At 48.5% G+C, this 18,304-nt stretch overlaps 2 protein-coding genes across 5 annotated transcripts in view; both read left to right on the forward strand.

Annotated features, from left to right (window-relative positions):
• The window catches only part of LOC144104382 (TNF receptor-associated factor 6-like), a 375,592-nt gene that overhangs the window by 271,620 nt on the left and 85,668 nt on the right, over positions 1 to 18,304 (forward strand). The window lies entirely within an intron of this gene.
• The window catches only part of LOC144104384 (TNF receptor-associated factor 3-like), a 46,319-nt gene that overhangs the window by 20,395 nt on the left and 7,620 nt on the right, over positions 1 to 18,304 (forward strand). Inside the window, exons 1-2 of one of the 4 annotated variants that reach the window (XM_077637352.1) lie at positions 292 to 691; positions 3,847 to 5,163. The exons of 2 other annotated variants lie outside the window; for them this stretch is intronic. In XM_077637352.1, coding sequence (XP_077493478.1) covers positions 407 to 691; positions 3,847 to 4,941 — 1,380 coding nt within the window. In that variant the 5' untranslated portion in view covers positions 292 to 406 and the 3' untranslated portion in view covers positions 4,942 to 5,163. Of the gene's footprint in view, positions 1 to 202; positions 692 to 3,846; positions 5,164 to 18,304 lie in introns of those variants that run through there. One more of the 4 variants, XM_077637357.1, reaches the window with a different exon arrangement.

The following is an 18,304-nucleotide window of genomic DNA, read 5'->3' on the forward strand; positions in this document are numbered from 1 at the left end:
TGTCGCGGGAACGCCTGTCACAAATACCACTAACGGAAACCATATATGTATTAGAGACGTCGAAAATTTTTCTCTTACGTTCAAAAACATTGCCCACTCTCATTCCCATTCACCTGGTAACACCAGTGCGCCCGTTGCACCGCCTAGTGTGTGACCTTTCAACTTCTACTAAAGTTTCGCAGTCAGTTTTTTTCAAGTCGCCATAGCTGCATGTCATCGCAAGTGAACGGCGGTATACTTCGACCTGTGGCATTTCGCTGCCCCGCTACACTTGAGGTGAGAGTCAGTCCATGCAGTCGCGATTGTGGCCTTGACGACCGCCACATAGAAGATAAGACCTTGCTCTGAAGGGGGCGGAACAAGCAGTTCCTGATGCGATCGGCACGGCTAACGTACGCTGTGAAACATGCCTCCCGCGAGCCGGCAGTACACGCTGGTCGGATTCGCCCCGGAGCTCGACTGGAGGCCCCTGACCTTCCTTAAGCCTATTCCAGCCAGTCGAGTATGCAGCGCCTGCGGTCTGGTGCGCAAGAGGACCGCGTTGCTGCCCTGCATGCACGTGCTGTGCGAGTGCTGCTTCCAACACTGCGGCCAGGACGGCTTGAACGAGTGTCCTCTGGACGGCAACCACTACGAAAAGAAGGACGTTGCTCTGTTCCACTGCACTGCCGATGACCTGCTGAAAAGAGAGGTAAACAACAATAGCCTTCTTACTGTTTCGTTTCGTTTGCGCCTTGCGGTTTTCCGCACAGTGTTTCCCGCATGCCCGCACATTCCACAGGCGTTGGGAGAGAGAATTAAACTGTAATGGCTAAGAAAGAGCCCTGTAAAATATTCCTGTTGTTTAATAGCCTGTTTATAAGCCTAATGATACGCTGGGCCTGAATGGCGTCCGTAAAATGAAGCCACCGCTGTGGCTGAGAGTTTAAAGCAAAGCGCTGCAGGCCCGAGCAACGCGGGTTCGATCGATCCCAGCCGCCGCAATCGAATTTCGAAGGAGGCGAAATTCCAGAGGCCCGTGTGCTGTGTGATGTCAGTGCACGTTAATGAAGGCCAGGGGGTCGAAATTCCCGCAGTCCTGCACTATTGCGTAAATCATACATAGCCTGAGTCGCTTTGGACGTGAAACCCCCGTAAACCATAAACGTAAATAATGAGGCCGCCCAGAGATTAAAACTTCACAATCCGAGGCATCCTATGCAGTATCTTAGCTGGAAAAATATATATGCCTCTATGCCAACTGCAGGACCGTACAAAGCATAAGATGTTCTGCGAGATATGTTGCCCGTAAAAGGCTTGATCTGGTAAGAGGAAGACTTCTCAGTATTCAGTGCTTGCGAGTAAGGGAGATGTTACGCGTGGTGCATTGGTGAGCTCCGAAAGAAACCCAATGGTATCGAACGTTTCGACGTAAACTCGGACATCTCGATAATCATTTAAGCGTGGAACTACGGTTTTGGATGAGGCTGCGCTTCGTATTTTATGCTCAGAGATGGTGCTAGCGTGCTGCAAAAAGGGGCGTAATTTGTCAATAAGATGTCTACAAGCTAAAGCTCCCGTCACCTACTGTTTCTACTCCGCCAAGACATACCATACCGAGCTTTCAGAGAAACATCCCCTTTTTACCAGTTCACCTCTCCACGGCGAGAAGAAAGTTACTCAATAAATTTTCCATTATTTTATCACGTTTCCAACGGAATCAGATAGCCGAAAGCGTAGCCTTAGTTATCTCCCACAGCTGGCTGCGTTTAGCCTTTCATTTCATTTCATTTCATTTCATTTTAATACCTTAAAGACCCACTGGGGGTATTACATAAAGGGTGGGTACATACAGTCAAATGAACAAGTGTTATGTTGAAAAATGGTTGGTAACAGCTTCGGCGAATGTGGATGGGCATGAGATGGTAGCGATGTCATTGGAGAGGTCGTTCCAGTCTACAGAAACACGGTGAAAAAAAGAAGCGGCACAGGTAACAGTACGGGCTCGGGGGCGAAACACTTGGAAAGGATGACGAATGTGGTGGGATATGCCGGCTGGCGGGGCAATGTAGGGAGCGCAGCGCAGCGAACTATGGAAAAATTTATGGTATAGGCAGAGGCTAGAAATACGACGACGAAGTGAAAGGGGCGCTAAACTGGATTCCGCTTTTAAAGATGTTACACTGATATCGTACGAATAGGAGGAATGAATGAATCTGGCTGCTCTGTTTTGAAGTGACTCGAGCGCATTGATAAGGTAAACTTGATGAGGGTTCCAAACTGGCGATGCGTAATCTAACTTTGACCTGACAAGAGTTTTATATGCTAGTAATTTTAGCTGTTGTGGGGCGTGGCGAAGATGACGTCGTAAGAATCCGAGAGTTTTATTAGCCGAGGAAATGACGTTAGTAACGTGTGTAGCCCATGATAAGTTGTTACACAGTGTGACGCCTAGGTATTTGTATGATGAAACGGACTGCAGGTGAACGTTAGCGACTACATATGGGAAATCAAGCGGGTTACGGCGGCGGTGGAAGGACAAACGTTTACATTTATGAGGGTTCAGTTCCATTAGCCAACGGTCGCACCATTCCTGTATGCGGTTTAGGTCATCTTGAAGGTATGTTGGGTCGGAGGCGTTAGTAACTGTGCGATAAACGACGCAGTCGTCCGCAAACATACGAATATTAGAGCACACATTGGTCGGTAAGTCATTAATATAAATTAGGAATAGAAGCGGGCCTAGTACAGAACCTTGAGGGACGCCTGATGTTACTGGTAGCGGATTGGAATTTTGATTGTTAACAAAGACAAACTGGGAGCGATTAGTCAGGAATTCTTCTATCCATTTTACTATGTCGGGGGGCAAGTTCAAACGGGAAAGTTTTAGGATTAAGCGTTTATGAGGTACCTTGTCAAATGCTTTTGCAAAATCCAGGAAAATGGCGTCGGTCTGTAGGTTAGAATCGAGATTAGCATGTAAATCATGAATGAATAGGGCTAGCTGCGTTTCACAAGAAAAACCTTTCCGAAAACCGTGTTGAGACGAATGGAAAAAATTGTTCGAGTCGAGGAAGTTTATAATATGAGTATAGATGACGTGTTCCATTAGTTTGCAGGGCACACTAGTAAGGGAAATGGGTCCTTGGTTAGCATGTGATTAAATGTAGTGCGGAGCCTTGGGTTTCAATCAAGTGCGGCCGACGTCTTCCTTGCTCTACCCTTCGCCCGATTTGCAAATCAGGGAATCTTGCTTTTGTTGTACTGAAAAATCGGCTCTTGCATTCAAAGTACCCATGCCATTCTACCGCGGATGCCTGAAGCAGCCGCTACGAAGTCGTCCCACAGCGCCTCGATGCACACTAGAATGCTGTGCAGTAGCGAAGCCAAAGATATCAGGGGCAGGCCGTCGTATCTTTCGCTGAACAATACAGTGTGACTTCCCACCTGTTGCCGGGCTGCTCGGTGATAAGCTACGTGCCTTTCTGGAACAAGGTTTATCAGTTCACAGTACCACTCTCAAACCTTCAAAAAGTTGCAATGAATAGTGAGGCAAACAGTTTTTAATCTGTTTGACGCCAATTTCTTGGTCATGATTTTCCTACGACAAACTGAGCAAGGCGCACGATAAATGTTCACTGTACTCAGAAAATTGAAAATGTTATTGTCTTCCTATATGTTTGTCACGAGCAGCGTTTAATTTCTGAAAATCAATTCAAGGGCGAAGAATGAAAAATATCCGTAGCCGTCAAAGCTCCACAGCCGAGTGGCTGTTTCCAATACACTTACTCTATAGAGAATGTAAGAAGTACCTCCCTCGCCATATAATCACAGCAACTCTCCGAGTGACTTTTTGTGTCTATTCAGGTCAACTGCTGGAACGAAGGCAGTGGCTGCGAGTACGCGACCACAGCTTCAAGGATCTCCCAGCATTTCCTGCTGGAATGTGAACACCACTCCGTCCGTTGTCCCAAGTGCTCGGCCACCGTTCTTTGCAGAGACGTGTGCACGCATCTCCGGTGGGGCTCTTGCAACTCTTCGAGGCCTGTCGCATCCGAATGCCAAGTTCCGGTGTCTCAAGTCGATGAGGCAGCATCTTCTTTGAGAGGAACATTCGAAGGGCAGGGGGGTGAAATCACAGCATATCCGAGGCCAATAGCTGTTGATACCAGTACGAATGGGGACCGATTAAGCGAAATCTCTCATGGCATAAACACACTCAAGGAGACACTGCGTCAAGAACTAACGTCTTTAAAAGAACTGAATCACGAGGAAATAACGTCATCCAACGCTGAAGTCAAACAATGTTTGGCGTCATGCACCGATACTGTTAACACTTGTTTGAGACGTATAAAAATGGTAGAAAATAAACTGAACAATAAATTGGGCGCAACTGGAATAGACTTGTCGCAGATTGCAGCTAGCATTGAACAAGTCAAGGCTGAATTGAAGGAAAGAGACCAAAAATCATTGCAACCCGTCACCGGTGCGCGTAGAGTGAGTGCACTACAACTGACGCACTGCGAGTTTTTTGTCAGAGGCGCCAAGTCGCTTCAACAAGAGGCGCTGAAGAACGGCAGGGCTGAGTATGACAGCGAGAGGGTGTACCTACGCGGCTACTGCATGTCTCCTGGAGTCAGGTTCATGAGTGACTCGACATCTTTACTGCTATTTGTCAAGTACACCCTTCACAAGGGCGACATGGACGACGACATCCAATGGCCGTTCAAGCACAAGATCAGGGTGAGCTTAATGCATCCGAGTGGAAGGGGAGAGCGTGTGCCGGTATTTAGGCCAACTCCAGATGACCCAGGTAATCAAAAGCCAACAACATCAAGTCGTCAGGCTGTTTACTCTGCTACATATTTTTACTTCAAAGATCTCATCCGTGATGGGTTTGTTGATAATGACCAGCTTCGAATAAATTTTACACTGCTGCCTTCAGTCAGACTGGAGCGCTGACATGGGCCACCGCTTAGAATTTCCTGCCCTTCATTTCTTAATTTTTTAGCTATTAACTATACCTTCAGTAGAAATTAATCGAAAAACACGTGCATGATGGTTTTTTGCTGAACAGCTTCGATTAACAACGGAGCACAAAAATAGCTTCTAATTTTGATTTATTTGTGACGATCATATGACTCTCAATGCAGTATGTGAAATAAAAGTTACTAAATCAAGAAATGCTGTTTTCGCTCTCGCAGAGAGTGTGTTTTTCTTAACAGCTTGGTAAAACGTTAGCACCCGCCTGTCGCATCTGTTACTGATTATTTCATTCCTTGTTCGAAAAAAAAAACGGCAACCTTAATTTGCGATGTAAGGCTCAGATCCAATATTCATTTCGTTTTCATCAGAACATCACGGTCGCGATTTTATCAATCTTATTATCATGTAGTTGAACATTAGGGAATCGCGGATTTTTTACACCATGAATAGAAATACCTCAGAGTTACGTAATAGCAAAAATCAAAGCAAAACGCGTTCTAACGCAAGAAAGTTTAATTTTTGATGTAGGAACAAATTGTCCAGCTTCGGCATCAGAGACCGTGGCAGGTTTCAGCTAAGTTAACGATTGGTCGCGAGAGGTTGCTCTCGCAACCCCGACTGGTAGCAGCACCTGCCAATCGGAGGGAAGTGGCGCATCGCGTAACCTCTGCGCCACTGCGCCATCAGTGGTATGACGAGTCCCAGTGGTGTCTGAATACACTGTAGAGAATGATCATTTCCGGAGATGGGAGCATTAACCCTGCCGTGTCATGCCCTTACAGCGGTGCTCAACTGTGTCCTCCATTTTATTTTTTTTTTAATATCGGAATCTGCGCAGCTCTGCCGAGGATGGATTGGAGCCTGTCGGTATGCAGATGCGTGTAAGGTAGTGGAGCAATGCCTCAAAACGCACTACACCTCTGCTTAATCAAAAGGTACCACAATATCACTACGCCCCTGGCTGGCGTAGGTAATAATTTATTCTCTTGAAGAGGTAATGCATGCTATAGCTGTGGCGTCCATGTCATGGGTCATGGCACTCTTCGATTAAAACCAAACTTGGAAAATTGAATTCGGCGTACCTTTTTCGGTTTAAACCGAAAAGTCCGAACCCTAAGTATAACGCTGCCAATCACGTATTGAATGAAAGAGGCGTGGGCGTTCACCATGTCTAAACTCCTTTTTACATGCACCCGATAGCGTCGGGCCGAGTCGGGAGACGGGTTGAGCAAGGCCACCCCGCCAGCACGACGAGTTTTGTTTACACGAACTTGAATTTAGCGAGTCGATGCAGGTTCGACTGCAGCAGCAAGCGCCGAACAGCCCAATGGGAGAAGGCAGTGCTTGCCTCCGAGACAGCGGTGGTGCCGTCACGCCTCCGCTCTCTCGGAGGCGTGACGGCGCAAGTGAAACACAGGTTCGCATTTATCACCCAAAAAGTGCAAATACGTTTGTGAACATTCGGTTTTCAGCAAATGAAATGGCGCAGTAATTGCCTCGTATATCTCGGTGGACATGCGAACCGCGAAGTAAGGTAAGGGAGGAAGGTGCGAGTGAAAGATGAAAGAGAGAAAGAGGTGCTGTAGTGGAGGGCTGCGGACTAATTTCGACCACCTGGGGATCTTTAACGTGCACTGACACCACACACCGCACCGGCGCCTTTCGCCTCCATCGAAACGCGGCCGCCGTGGCCGGGATCGAACCAGGGAATTCGTCTCAGTAGCCGGGCACACTAGCACTTAGCCATCGCGGCGGGTCAGATTTATCATCTCCCCTCCCACTAACCCGACTCTTCGACTCGACATGGCTAAAGAACATTGAGACAGCGTCGAGTTGAGTCAACCTACCCCTTGTAGCGAAGTTGACTGAACGCGACCCCCAACTCCCAGCCCTGCGTGCGTTTACATGAACCCAATAACCGGCTTTCGACCCGATGACTCGACTACTCAACTTGGCCCTGTCAGGTAAACGACGCCATCACAGCCTGCGTCAGCACATTTTCTGGGAACATGGAAAGCGCGCGTCGTGAACGGCCATAAGTGATAGGCACGCCATCTACAGTTAGTCAAGACGAAGCTATCAAGGAGCTGTCGCACAGACAAAGCAAAATAGGATGCGAAAGCAGTGAACTCGCGCATTTTAAACCTGTTTGTTTCTTTTTTTTATCATCGCGCAGCTCGGCGAACTGAGCGGCGGCCATTTACATGAGCAGGGTCAAAGCGCCTGTTTCCTTCGTTTAAAACACGCTTCCGAAAAAAGTAAGAAATCTGAGTTGTTTGTTTTGTAACGCCCTCTAAAAGTTAACGAAAAGCGCCTGACCCTAAAGTGAACGTAAGAAACTTTTCGTATAAAATTACGTAATTAACCAGAATTTAAATATACTGCGAGGAGCGCCACTCCACGGGAAGCAATACTTTTGTGACAGAACAGCGCAGAACAACGGCACGGGAGAGGAGAAAACCGCTGCTTCTGTCCCGTCTTTTTGCGCAGTTCCAACTCAAGTGAATAACAAACCAAACACGCCCAAGGTGCGGTCATGGGAAGCAATGCACCGGCGATTTCACCCACCTCCGGTGCAACACTTTTCTTAATCCCTGGCTCAAGTTACGTGAAACACCCCGTATGCGTGCATAAGCAGCGATCAAACCTCAGTTCAAAAAAAAAGGGTGATTTTAATCTTATGATCATCACATCTGAACTGCCCTATATCTGTATACGCATAACATTTCAATATTCCGCGACATTTCCGGCGCGAAGACCTTGACTCATTAATTCACATCGGTTGAAAACGCCGAAAAAAATGTAAAAACTATTTTATTCGCTAAGAAAACAGTAATTACAAATTACCCGCCACTGTGGTTCAGTGGTTATTACTCTCGGCTGCTGACCCGAAAGACACGGGTTAAATCCCGTCCGCAGCTGTCGAATTTCGATGGAGGCGAAATTCTAGAGGTCCGTGTACTGTGCGATGTCAGACCACGTTAAAGAACCCCAGGTGGTCGATTGTTCCGGAGCCCTTCACTGCGGCGTCCCTCATAGCCTGAAGTGCTTTGGGACGTTAAACACCCATAAAGCCAAACCAAGTAATTACATATTAAATTATTGGAGCTGATATTTATATATCTTGCTGTCTCATGACCAAAAAACCATATGCTAGTACGGAGGCATATACCGCAATTCAAGTGCAAAATTCAAATCAGCTCTATCATCTGTGAATGCAGCATTGCGACCACAAATTTCGGACTATTTCGCATTAGGGCTAACTTTAGCAATATATCTTTTCGCGGGCCTCCTTGTTCTCCGGAAGCTTATATTTTGGCCTTGCGTTGATAAGTTGAAGAAGAGCGGTACTTGAAGTATGGTAGCAATTCAAGTTGATATGAGGGCAGAAATTACAATTATCTGCATTTTTGGCCTGTGCATCGTGTATTAAACGTCAGGCGTCAAGGGTTAACAGGGAGGAAAGGGCAATGCCTCGTACGACATGCGCAGCCAGCCGACTGGCCGTTTCACACCAGAGGGAAACTGGGAGCGCGTGGCCGCCGATAGTAGAGCACATGCGCAGTGAGGTCGGCCGCCATGCGCACTGTGCCTCGCATTCTCGTCGGTTGTCGGCGACAGCGCTTCTCGAACCAGGGCGGCCACGCGCTCCCAGTTTGGCACCAAGCGCGAAACAACCTTGCACATCGTAAACAATGCCTCCTGCGAGCCAGCAGTACACGGTGGTTGGGTTCTCTCCGGAGCTTGACTGGAGGCCCCCGACCTTCCTGAAGCCTATTCCAGCCAACCGAGTATGCAGCGCCTACGGGCGGGTCCGCTAGGGATACGCGTTGCTTCCCTGCATGCACGCGCTGTGCGAGTGCTGCTACGAACAGTGCGGCCAGAACGGTTCACACCAGTGTCCTCTGGACGGATGCGGGTACGAGAAGGATGACGTCACCCTCATGGACTTCCCTGCTGACGACCTGCTTAGGAGAAAGGTAGGCGACAATTTAAGATCTTCTGGTGCCTTCCCCCTTTTTTTGTTTCTTTTCGCTTGTTGCTTGTCTGCACATTTCCCACCCAGAGGAGGAAAGAACGGCAGTGGAATTGGAAGAAAGAGCCCTGCAAAATATTGCCCTTGTTCCAGAGCCCGCTTATCGGCTTAGTGTTTTCTAGGATAGGAATTGCATCTGTAAAATAATCAGGCTGTCATCTGTTTATAAATTCCAACTCCAACGCATTTTATGTAGCATCTCTGTTTGGAAAACATTGGATTCTCTCTGCGCAAATTGTTTCTGCTTGAAAGCTCAAATATCAATATGGTGAGAGGCATCTTCTCAGCCTCCATTGCTTTCCAGGGATGGAGATGGTGTGCAAGCTGCATTGGTGAGCACCGAAGCAAACCAGTCGTCTGTGAAACTTTCGTTGGAAAGTGCGGGCATTCCTATAATCGTTGAAACTCAGCATTCAGGCTTTGGCAGAGGCCGTTCCTAGAACGTCTACCTGGGAGATGATGCTAGTGTGCTTCAAGAAGAACAGTCATTCAGCGAAACATCGCTTTTTTATCAGTATCCAATTATCAGTACCCAATAACAGTTACGTCGGTTGCTTGAACACGATGTGTCAGTTCATTTAGCGTCCCTTCCTTTTAAAGATGTTTTACGAATCGTTAGGAAAACAACGTGCAATTTTTTTCACATTTGAATGCCTTTATTTATGATTTACATGCAACATGCCGAGCGAGGTGTACTAATCAAGATTAGTATACACACCAAATAGAAAATGTGGTCGTTCGTGCTAATGGCCTTTAACGTGCAGTGTTTAATTTCTCAAAATAAATTCAAGGATGAAGAATTAAAAATTTACGTCACCATAAAAGGCCCACCACCGAGCAGTTATAATCCAATCTCATTTCCAATTCACCTCACAGTGGGAACGTTTGAGTCTTTTCCAATATCTTCAGAAGTGACCAAGTGACTTCTTTTGTCCCCTCGTAGGTCAACTACTGGAAAGAAAGCTAGTGGGTGTCAGTATGTGACGGCTGCTTCAGGGATCTCCCAGCATTTCCTTCTGGAATGTGAACACCACTCCGTCCGTTGTGCCAGGTGCTCTGCCAACGTTCTTTGCAGAGATGTGTGCACGCATCTCCACGCATCTCCGGTCGGCCTCTTGCAACACTTCGACGCCTGTCGCATCCGAAAGCCAAGTTCCAGAGGTTCACCTGGATGAAGCAGCATCTTTGACTTCTTTCAAAGGGACATTTGAAAGTCATACGGAAAGGCAGGCGGCTGAAATCACAACTTGTCTGAGCTCAATGGCTGTTGACATCGGCAAACATGGGGACAGATTAAGCGAAATCTCTCATGACATAAACACACTAAAGAAGACACTGCGTCAAGAACTAACGTGTTTATAAAGACAAGACCACGAGGCAATGGCGTCATCTAACGCTGAACTGAAAAAATGTTCTGCGACATGCAGCGATAAAGTAAACACTTGTTCGAAAACTGATGTCAGTGTAGAAAAAAAGTGAACGGAACTAGAGAAGATCCCTCCCAGATTGCACCCAGCATTGCAGATGTGGGAGCTGAGTTGCAAGAAAGCGTTCAAAAAACATTGCAACCCGTCGCCGATGCGCGTAGAGGAACCGATATACAAGTGACGATGTGATAGTTTCTTGTGGGAGGGGTGAAGCAGCTTCAATACAAGGCGATGAAGGTTGGCTGTGCTGAGTAAGAATGCGAGAAGGTGTACCTTCTTGGCTACTGCATGTCTCCTGGAGTGCAGATCTCGAAAGTCCATGGAAATCTGTTTGTGAGCGTGAAGTACATCCTTCACAAGGGTGACATGGACGACGTTGTCAAGTTGCCATTCTATCACAAGATCATGTTCAGCGTCATTCGCCCGGGAGCAGGTGCTGAGCGGGTGATGCAAGTTAGACCAGATCCACATGACCGCGATAACCAAAAGCCAACCACATCAAGCAACCAGCCGATTCACTTTTGCGCACTATTTATCCTCACACATGAAATCCGTGACGGGTACCTCCATGATGATCAGCTGCGGATGAAGTTTCAGCTACTGCCTTGAACAATACTTGAGAACTGACCCTTGTATTTATTTTGAAGCGAAAAGCTTCACTACGCGAGTTAAAGCAGTCTTCGGGTACGCAGCACAACGACCTTGAACGATCTTCAGTCCAAGCAAGCATCTTCAGTCCAGCCAAGGTGTAGAACACTTGACCGCTGACCTTGACCCATGACCTCTACCGACATTGAGTGACCTTTGGGATGTCCGTGCTTAATTTCGTATATAATAGAAACAAAATGGTGCGTATTTTCCATTTCTTTCAAAACATCAACTTAACGTGCCGCTTTGAAAAAATTAGCTGCCGCTTAACTACCACTGAACCTGGTTCGAGAGCGAAAGCTGCGGCGTATCCGGAAACAAGACGCGGCTTGGCGTCTGTAACGTTGAGTGCGTTCCGCACACTGGATGGGCAGCGCGTCCACTCAAACCAACCCCAAAAACCTGGCAGGTGGTGGTTAGGTTGGTCGTCCAATGAACACTGCGGCCTATTCTACCGCCCTCTACCGATGAATCAAAAGGGAAAATGTCAAGTGGTGCGATACCATGGTGGACGTCATATGATTAGGCCATTAGCCAAACTTGACCTCTGGCTTATCTGAAGGTCAACCGGCAACGGACGGCGAAATCGGCCTTATCTAGCGTAGAGAAGGTCTCGCTTCAAAAGGGGGAATAAAATGGAAGAGAGCCGCTTAAAGAAAAGATCCCCAGATGGTCGAAATTATTCGGGAGCCCTCCACTACGGCACAACTTTGCAACTGAAAGTTGATTGTTGGGAAAGGAAATGGCGCAGTATCTAACATCTAGTTGACATCTGAACCGCGCCGTAAAGGGGGAGTGAAAGAAGAAAGGAATAAAGAGGTGCTGTAGTGGAGGGCTCCGGAAAAATTTCGTCCACCTGGGGATCTTCAACGTTCATTGACATCGCACAGCACACGGGCGCCTTTGCGTCTCGCCTCCATCGAAACACGACCGCCGCGCTCGGGTTCGAACCCGGGTAATCTAGCTTAGTAGGCGAGCGCCCTAGCCACTGAGCCACCACGGCGCTCCAATTCCGTTCACACTCACTCTTTTATCCCTTCACTTGCGGAGCGGTCCAGGTGCCTGCCGAGATGTGAGACAATTACTGTGCCGTTTCCTTTCCTCGGAAGCCAATTTTCCTCATTTTGTTTTTAACGTGCACTGACATCGCACAGCACACGGGCCCCTTAGCGTTTTTCCTCCATAAAAACGAACCCGACCGCGGCTGCTGCGTTTTTATGGAGGAAAAACGCTAAGGCGCCCGTGTGCTGTGCGATGTCAGTGCACGTTAAAGATCCCCAGGTGGTCGAAATTATTCCGGAGCCCTCCACTACGGCACCTCTCTCTCCCCTTCTTCTTTCACTCCCTCCTTTACCCTTCCCTTACGGCGCGGTTCAGGTGTCCAACGATATATGAGACAGATACTGCGCCATTTCCTTTCCCTCAAAACCAATTATTATTATTTTTACGATTTTGAAGAAGAAAGGAAGAAAGAGGTGCCGTAGTGGAGGGCTCCGGAATAATTTCCCAGGTGGTCGAAATTATTCCGGAGCCCTCCATTACGGCACCTCTTCCTTTCTTCTTCCACTCCCTCTATCCCTTCCCTTACGGCGCGGTTCAGGTGTCCAACGATATATGAGACAGATACTGCGCCATTTCCTTTCCCCAAAAACCAATTATTATTATTATTCTCCCGTTTGGTTGCACTGTGTGCATGTGACGCGGTGGGCCGTTTGGAAAAAAATTTGCCGCTTCTTTTGTAAATTCAGCACATACAGCACTCTAACAGGACCGAGTTGTACCAGAGAATGATGAACTAGTGAGTTTTGTTCAATTATGCAAAACCACGCAATATTTCACGCCTCACCTTCCGCTAAAATCGGTGTCTTGTGAGCAGCCACTGCCTTCGTACAACGAACGTAGCATATCTGCGGAATCCATTGACCCGCGTACGCTAAATTACGATTTATTTTATGCAGCGAGTGCACTATTTTGTGGCAATTTTCAGTTTAGTGGTTATTGTGAAGTAATCAACGAATTAGCATCCATTTCTTTTAATTGTTAGAAGCTCAACTGCTATGAGCATTACAACTATGTACGCGATGACAATTTCCGCCGATGAGATTGATATATATGGTAGACTGACACACGTTAGAATCATAACAGCGTTTTACTGACGTTTCGACTGGGGACCAGTCTTCTCTGCAGTCGGACGCCATAGACGCCTGATGTGTTTTTCAGCGTGTGTCAGTCTATTTTATACATACATACACGCACACCACACGCACACCACACGCGCACATACATACATACATACATACATACATACATACATACATACATACATACATACATACATACATAGATACATGCATACATGCATACATGCATACATGCATACATACATACATACATACATACATACATACATACATACATGCATACATGCATACATACATACATACATACATACATACATACATACATACATACATACATACATACATACATACATACATACATACATACATACATACATACATAGATACATGCATACATACATACATACATGCATGCATGCATGCATACATATATACAAACATGCATGCATACATAAATACGTAATACATACATACAAATACGAGACCTACAGCTTCACCATCAAGATCCACAACTGTTGCGTAGTTTGCGCATAAATAATGGGCTGAAGGGCAGAACATTCAAAACATGTCAAAGCGCGTGCTAGTTAACTTTTCCTATTCCATCGTATGTTACCCAGTGGCTAATGAGCATTAAATGAAAACTTTGTATTTTTCATTTCATTAACATCGGATTACTGTCGTTCAATCACGTACTGCTGCCGTAGTCGAGAGGCTCCTCGGGCGAACGCTGCTTCTTGGACTCGCCGCAGCTGGTGTGGCCGGTAAATGTCGAGTGCAGAGCTACTCGGCTCGGCGTCATCAGATGGCAAGCCGTCCTCCGACGTCCCCTTTCAAACAGAGAGAGAGAGGGGGGGTATACACAGGCCGCGAGGCTGCCCATTGAGTGTGCCGCTACTTGGTGACGCGATACTACTTTGACATCAGTCTCGTCTGTCTCAGACTGTATGGCGGAAATTGTTTTCTTTTTTTGGTGGGGGGGGGAGAAGGAAATGACTGAGCAACCGTCTCCCTTATCACGATGAACACCTGAACTGCGCCCCAAGGGAAGCGATAATGGAGGGAGTGAAAGGAAGAAAGAGGGGCCGTAGTGGAGGGCTCCGGAATAATTTCGACCACCTGGGGGTCTTTAACCTGCACTGGCATCAGTGCACGAGAGGCGCTGCCATCCCGTTAGTCATAGTTCGGCTGCGCAGGCGGCCCGATTAGCTTCCGCGGCCGACAGCGACAGTCGATTGGCGCTCCGATAGCAGCTCGCCAGCTGGGCGCGATTACGCTGTTGCCATCTACTCTTAAAGCCGACGTTTAAGGGTTCTTTTTTATTGTTTTTTATCCTTTGTTTTAAATTTTACCCCAATCAGCTTCCACAAATGTAACGACGGCAGCTGCTTCAAAACTGTCCCGATTCTCTGTTATGCCCTGATTTCAAGCCGTGACGCACGCATCTCTCGAGTCAGTCATTATTAATGGGGGCCAACTGCAAACGAGAAGGATAACACTGGCGACTGACAACGACAAGTGACCCTGAGGAACACCGTGAAGCTTTACTCAGCGCCGATTTAAAAAAAAATTAAAATTGACATGCAGAAAACCGAACCGATGCTCGACAGTCCCCCAAGGGAACAGCAGTTCTCAATTGGTAGCGAGGTGTTGGAAGTGATAAAGGAATACGTCTACTTATGCCAGGTATAGTGACTGCAGATGCGAACCACGAGAGGGAAATAACTAGAAGAATAACAATGGTATGGAACACATATGACAGGTTCTTTCAGATCATGAATAGCAGTTTACCAGTATCCCTCAAGAGAAAAGTATACAACAGCTGAATGTAACCGGCCCTCACCTATGGGGCAGAAACGCGCAGGCTACCGAAAAAGGGTTCAGCTTAAGTTATGGGCAACGCAGCGAGCTATGGAAAGAAAAGTGATAAGTGTAACATGAAGAGTCCGTAAGCGGGCAGGGTTGGTGAGGGAACAAACGCGCGTCAGTGACATCCTAGTCGAAGTCAAGAGGAGGAAGAAATGGGCCTGGGCATGTCATATAATGCGGCTGGCTGACATGCAAGCGAACCGCTCGCGAATCCCGGCTCCGCGGCGCATGCACCCTCTCTCTAGCGGGGGCGGGAGCGACAAGTTTCGGCAAAGTTGGAAATTCTTCGTGGATGTGCACATGGGACGAAGAATTTCCAACTTTCCCGAACCTTCTCGTGGGAGCTGCCGCCGCCGCCGCTTGAGAGAGGGAGCATGCGCCGCGGAGCCGGGATTCGCGAGCGGTTCGCTTGCAAGTCAGCCAGCCGCATATTACATGCCCCGCCCAGAATTGGTGGAGGCGGTGCGAACCTCCCAAATTGAGAGACTTAGCACCGCGAGGACAGGAAGAGCCATTCTGACCAAAGTTGGAATAAAACCGGATAGGTGTCCCGCGCAAGAGGTGGAGCTAGATAGGGAAATCAGACAAAATCTGATGACCCCCCCCCCCCCTGCGAAAAATTATGCACCCGGAATATAACAAAGAGAGGAAGCAAAAACGAGCCGAGGTGTTAGAAATTAGATTGGGCAAAATTTCGGAATATGAGGGGGGCCAGTTGCGTTCCTTTTACCCCTTTCTCTTCTTTGATGTCAGCCCGAAGGGGAAAGGTAGAAGTTGTTGGACGCCGACGTCTTGAGGTTCTAAACTTGCTCAGTCACATTACTCGAGGAACTTCAGGAAGTAAACTGTTTAATCACACATAAAATAGTTAAAACAGAATGGAAGGTACAACAAGGAGAACAACTATGTACATACTGATTGATCCGCAGAGTGACCAGACGAAATCAACCCCCGGTCCCACCAACACGTCTTCTTTTAATCCCTAAGTCCCCACCCTCAGCGGTGACACCAACCAATTAGGTCAAAACACAAGCACTCATCCAATCAAGGACCGGGGAAAGGAAAACACATCAAATAAAACACATGGGAGAGGAAAACACATTGAAAAAGAGACAGAGGAGAGTAAAACACGCCAAATCAAAGATGGGGGAGAGGGGACAGGTCATTGTCACGAATACTAACAGTAATTGTCCTCTCGGATCACTCCATCCTTCCCCGCAGGGCGCCATGTTTACTCGCTTAAAGAGCATGCGACGACCGCACAGATTGTCGAAAGCCGTCTCCGAGGGGCCACTTAAGGCGCCACCACTACCCAATTCTTCTTGATGCCCCCACGTGCACAGGAAGTGCCTGGCAGTCATATGGAGCTGATAAGCATTCACAGTGAGCATGAGGAACGCGTCTCCAAAATTGCCTCCTAGTCACACACTGAACGACCGCCGCCCGGGTCATGGCCTTGGGCAGCGTCGCCGCGGAAGGAATTAAAGGCGTAGCGCGTCTTCGTTGCTGCTTCTCGGAGCGGGGCTGCGAACAATGGGGCCCGGCCAAGCTGGGTCGCCTGAGCACCCCGCACTCCGCTCCGGCGCCGTCCGCTTGACTCATTAGTTCCATGTGGGGTCAAAAAAAAAGAAAATGAATCACATCGTACGCACTCTTGTCCACACACAGGCGGCTTTCCGTACGCGTTTACTTGGCGCTCCGGATGTGCCCAAGCCAGCCGCGCACGACACCTCCCTACCAAGTGTGCTGCATAACATCTTAGAATGAAGCACACACAGAACAGAACAGACCAACGTGCAGCGGGCCCGGAGCCGAAGAAGCACCCCCTGACGCTGCCGAAGCATATGCGTTGCCAAAGGCTTAGGGTACACCTCCATAAATGACATAACTTCAGGCCCCGGGTTCCCCCACGCCTCTAGTTGGCAGCTGCGAGTCGCGACATTGCACCGGCATTGGCGTTTTGCTCCCCCTTTTTGTGCTCGACCCGGATATCGAATCTCTGCAGAGCGAGTGCCCAGCGTGTTATCCTGGCGCTGTGCGGACTACTGAGAGTCAAGTATTTGAGCGGGTTATGGTCCGTTATGACCCGAATTTGTGCACCACACAACCAGACTTCAAGTCGCCCTAACGCCCAAATGATGGCATAAGCCTCCTTCTCGATAGTCGCCCAGCGGGTCTGAGCCGGGCTAAGCTTTTTGCTCAGAAAAGCGATAGGCTGAACGCGGCCCTCGTCATCGCACTGAGCAAGGCAGGCTCCCACCGCGTAGTCCGAAGCATCGGTTGCGAGCACGAACTCCCGACTTGGGTCAGGCGCATGAAGTGAGGATGCGCTCTTCAAGCAAGCTTTCACATCATCAAACGCTTTCTGCGCCTCGTCATCCCATGGGAGCCGCTGCGGTGTCCGCCTGCTAGTTAAGCTCGTCAGTGGCAGCACGACGCGGGAATAGCCGGGGACATATTGTCGGTAATAGTTAGCTAAGCCCAGAGAGCTTCTGAGCTCCTTCGTTGTCTGGGGCCTCGGCATCTCGTCTATTGCCCTGACCTTTTCTGGACTAGCGCTGTGCTTCCCCGACCCAACCACATGGCCCAAAATTCGACTTCTCGTCTCGCGAAACCACATTTGCCTGCGTTCACGGTGAACCCGGCGGCTGAGATCGAAGCGAGCACCGCCCGAACGTGCCTCAAATGCTCCTCCCAGGCGTCTGAATAAATTGCGAGGTCATCTATGTAGGCGCATGCGTACTCGCGGTGCGGTGCTAGTTCCTGGTTTATGACCCTCTGAAATGTCGAACTCGCATTTCGAAGGCCGACGGGCTTGACCTTCCATGCGTACTGCCCAACCGGAGTGACGAATGCCGTGAGGGTCTGTGCCTGCTCGTCAAGGGATATTTGCCAATAGCCTCTCAGCATGTCTATTAGGCTGATGAAGTGTGCCTTCGCTACTCGGAACAGCAGCTCGGACGGTAGGCTCATCGGGAAGGCGTCCTGCTCGGTTATCGCATTCAACTTCCGATAATCGCAGCACAGGCGCAGCCCCCCATCCTATTTTGCGACGCAAACCACTGGGTGAGCATGAGGACTCTCCACGGGATATATTAGTCCCCACTCCAGGAGCTCATCTGCTTGCCTCTCCACTTCCTTCCGATACGCCATCGGAACCTTGTACGCATGGCCAGCCCGTGGCTGAGCACCCTCCTTTAGCTAGATTTTGTGCGCTCCTA

This window comes from Amblyomma americanum, chromosome 9 (assembly GCF_052857255.1).
Source record: "Amblyomma americanum isolate KBUSLIRL-KWMA chromosome 9, ASM5285725v1, whole genome shotgun sequence".
In the NCBI taxonomy this organism is placed as follows: domain Eukaryota; kingdom Metazoa; phylum Arthropoda; class Arachnida; order Ixodida; family Ixodidae; genus Amblyomma; species Amblyomma americanum.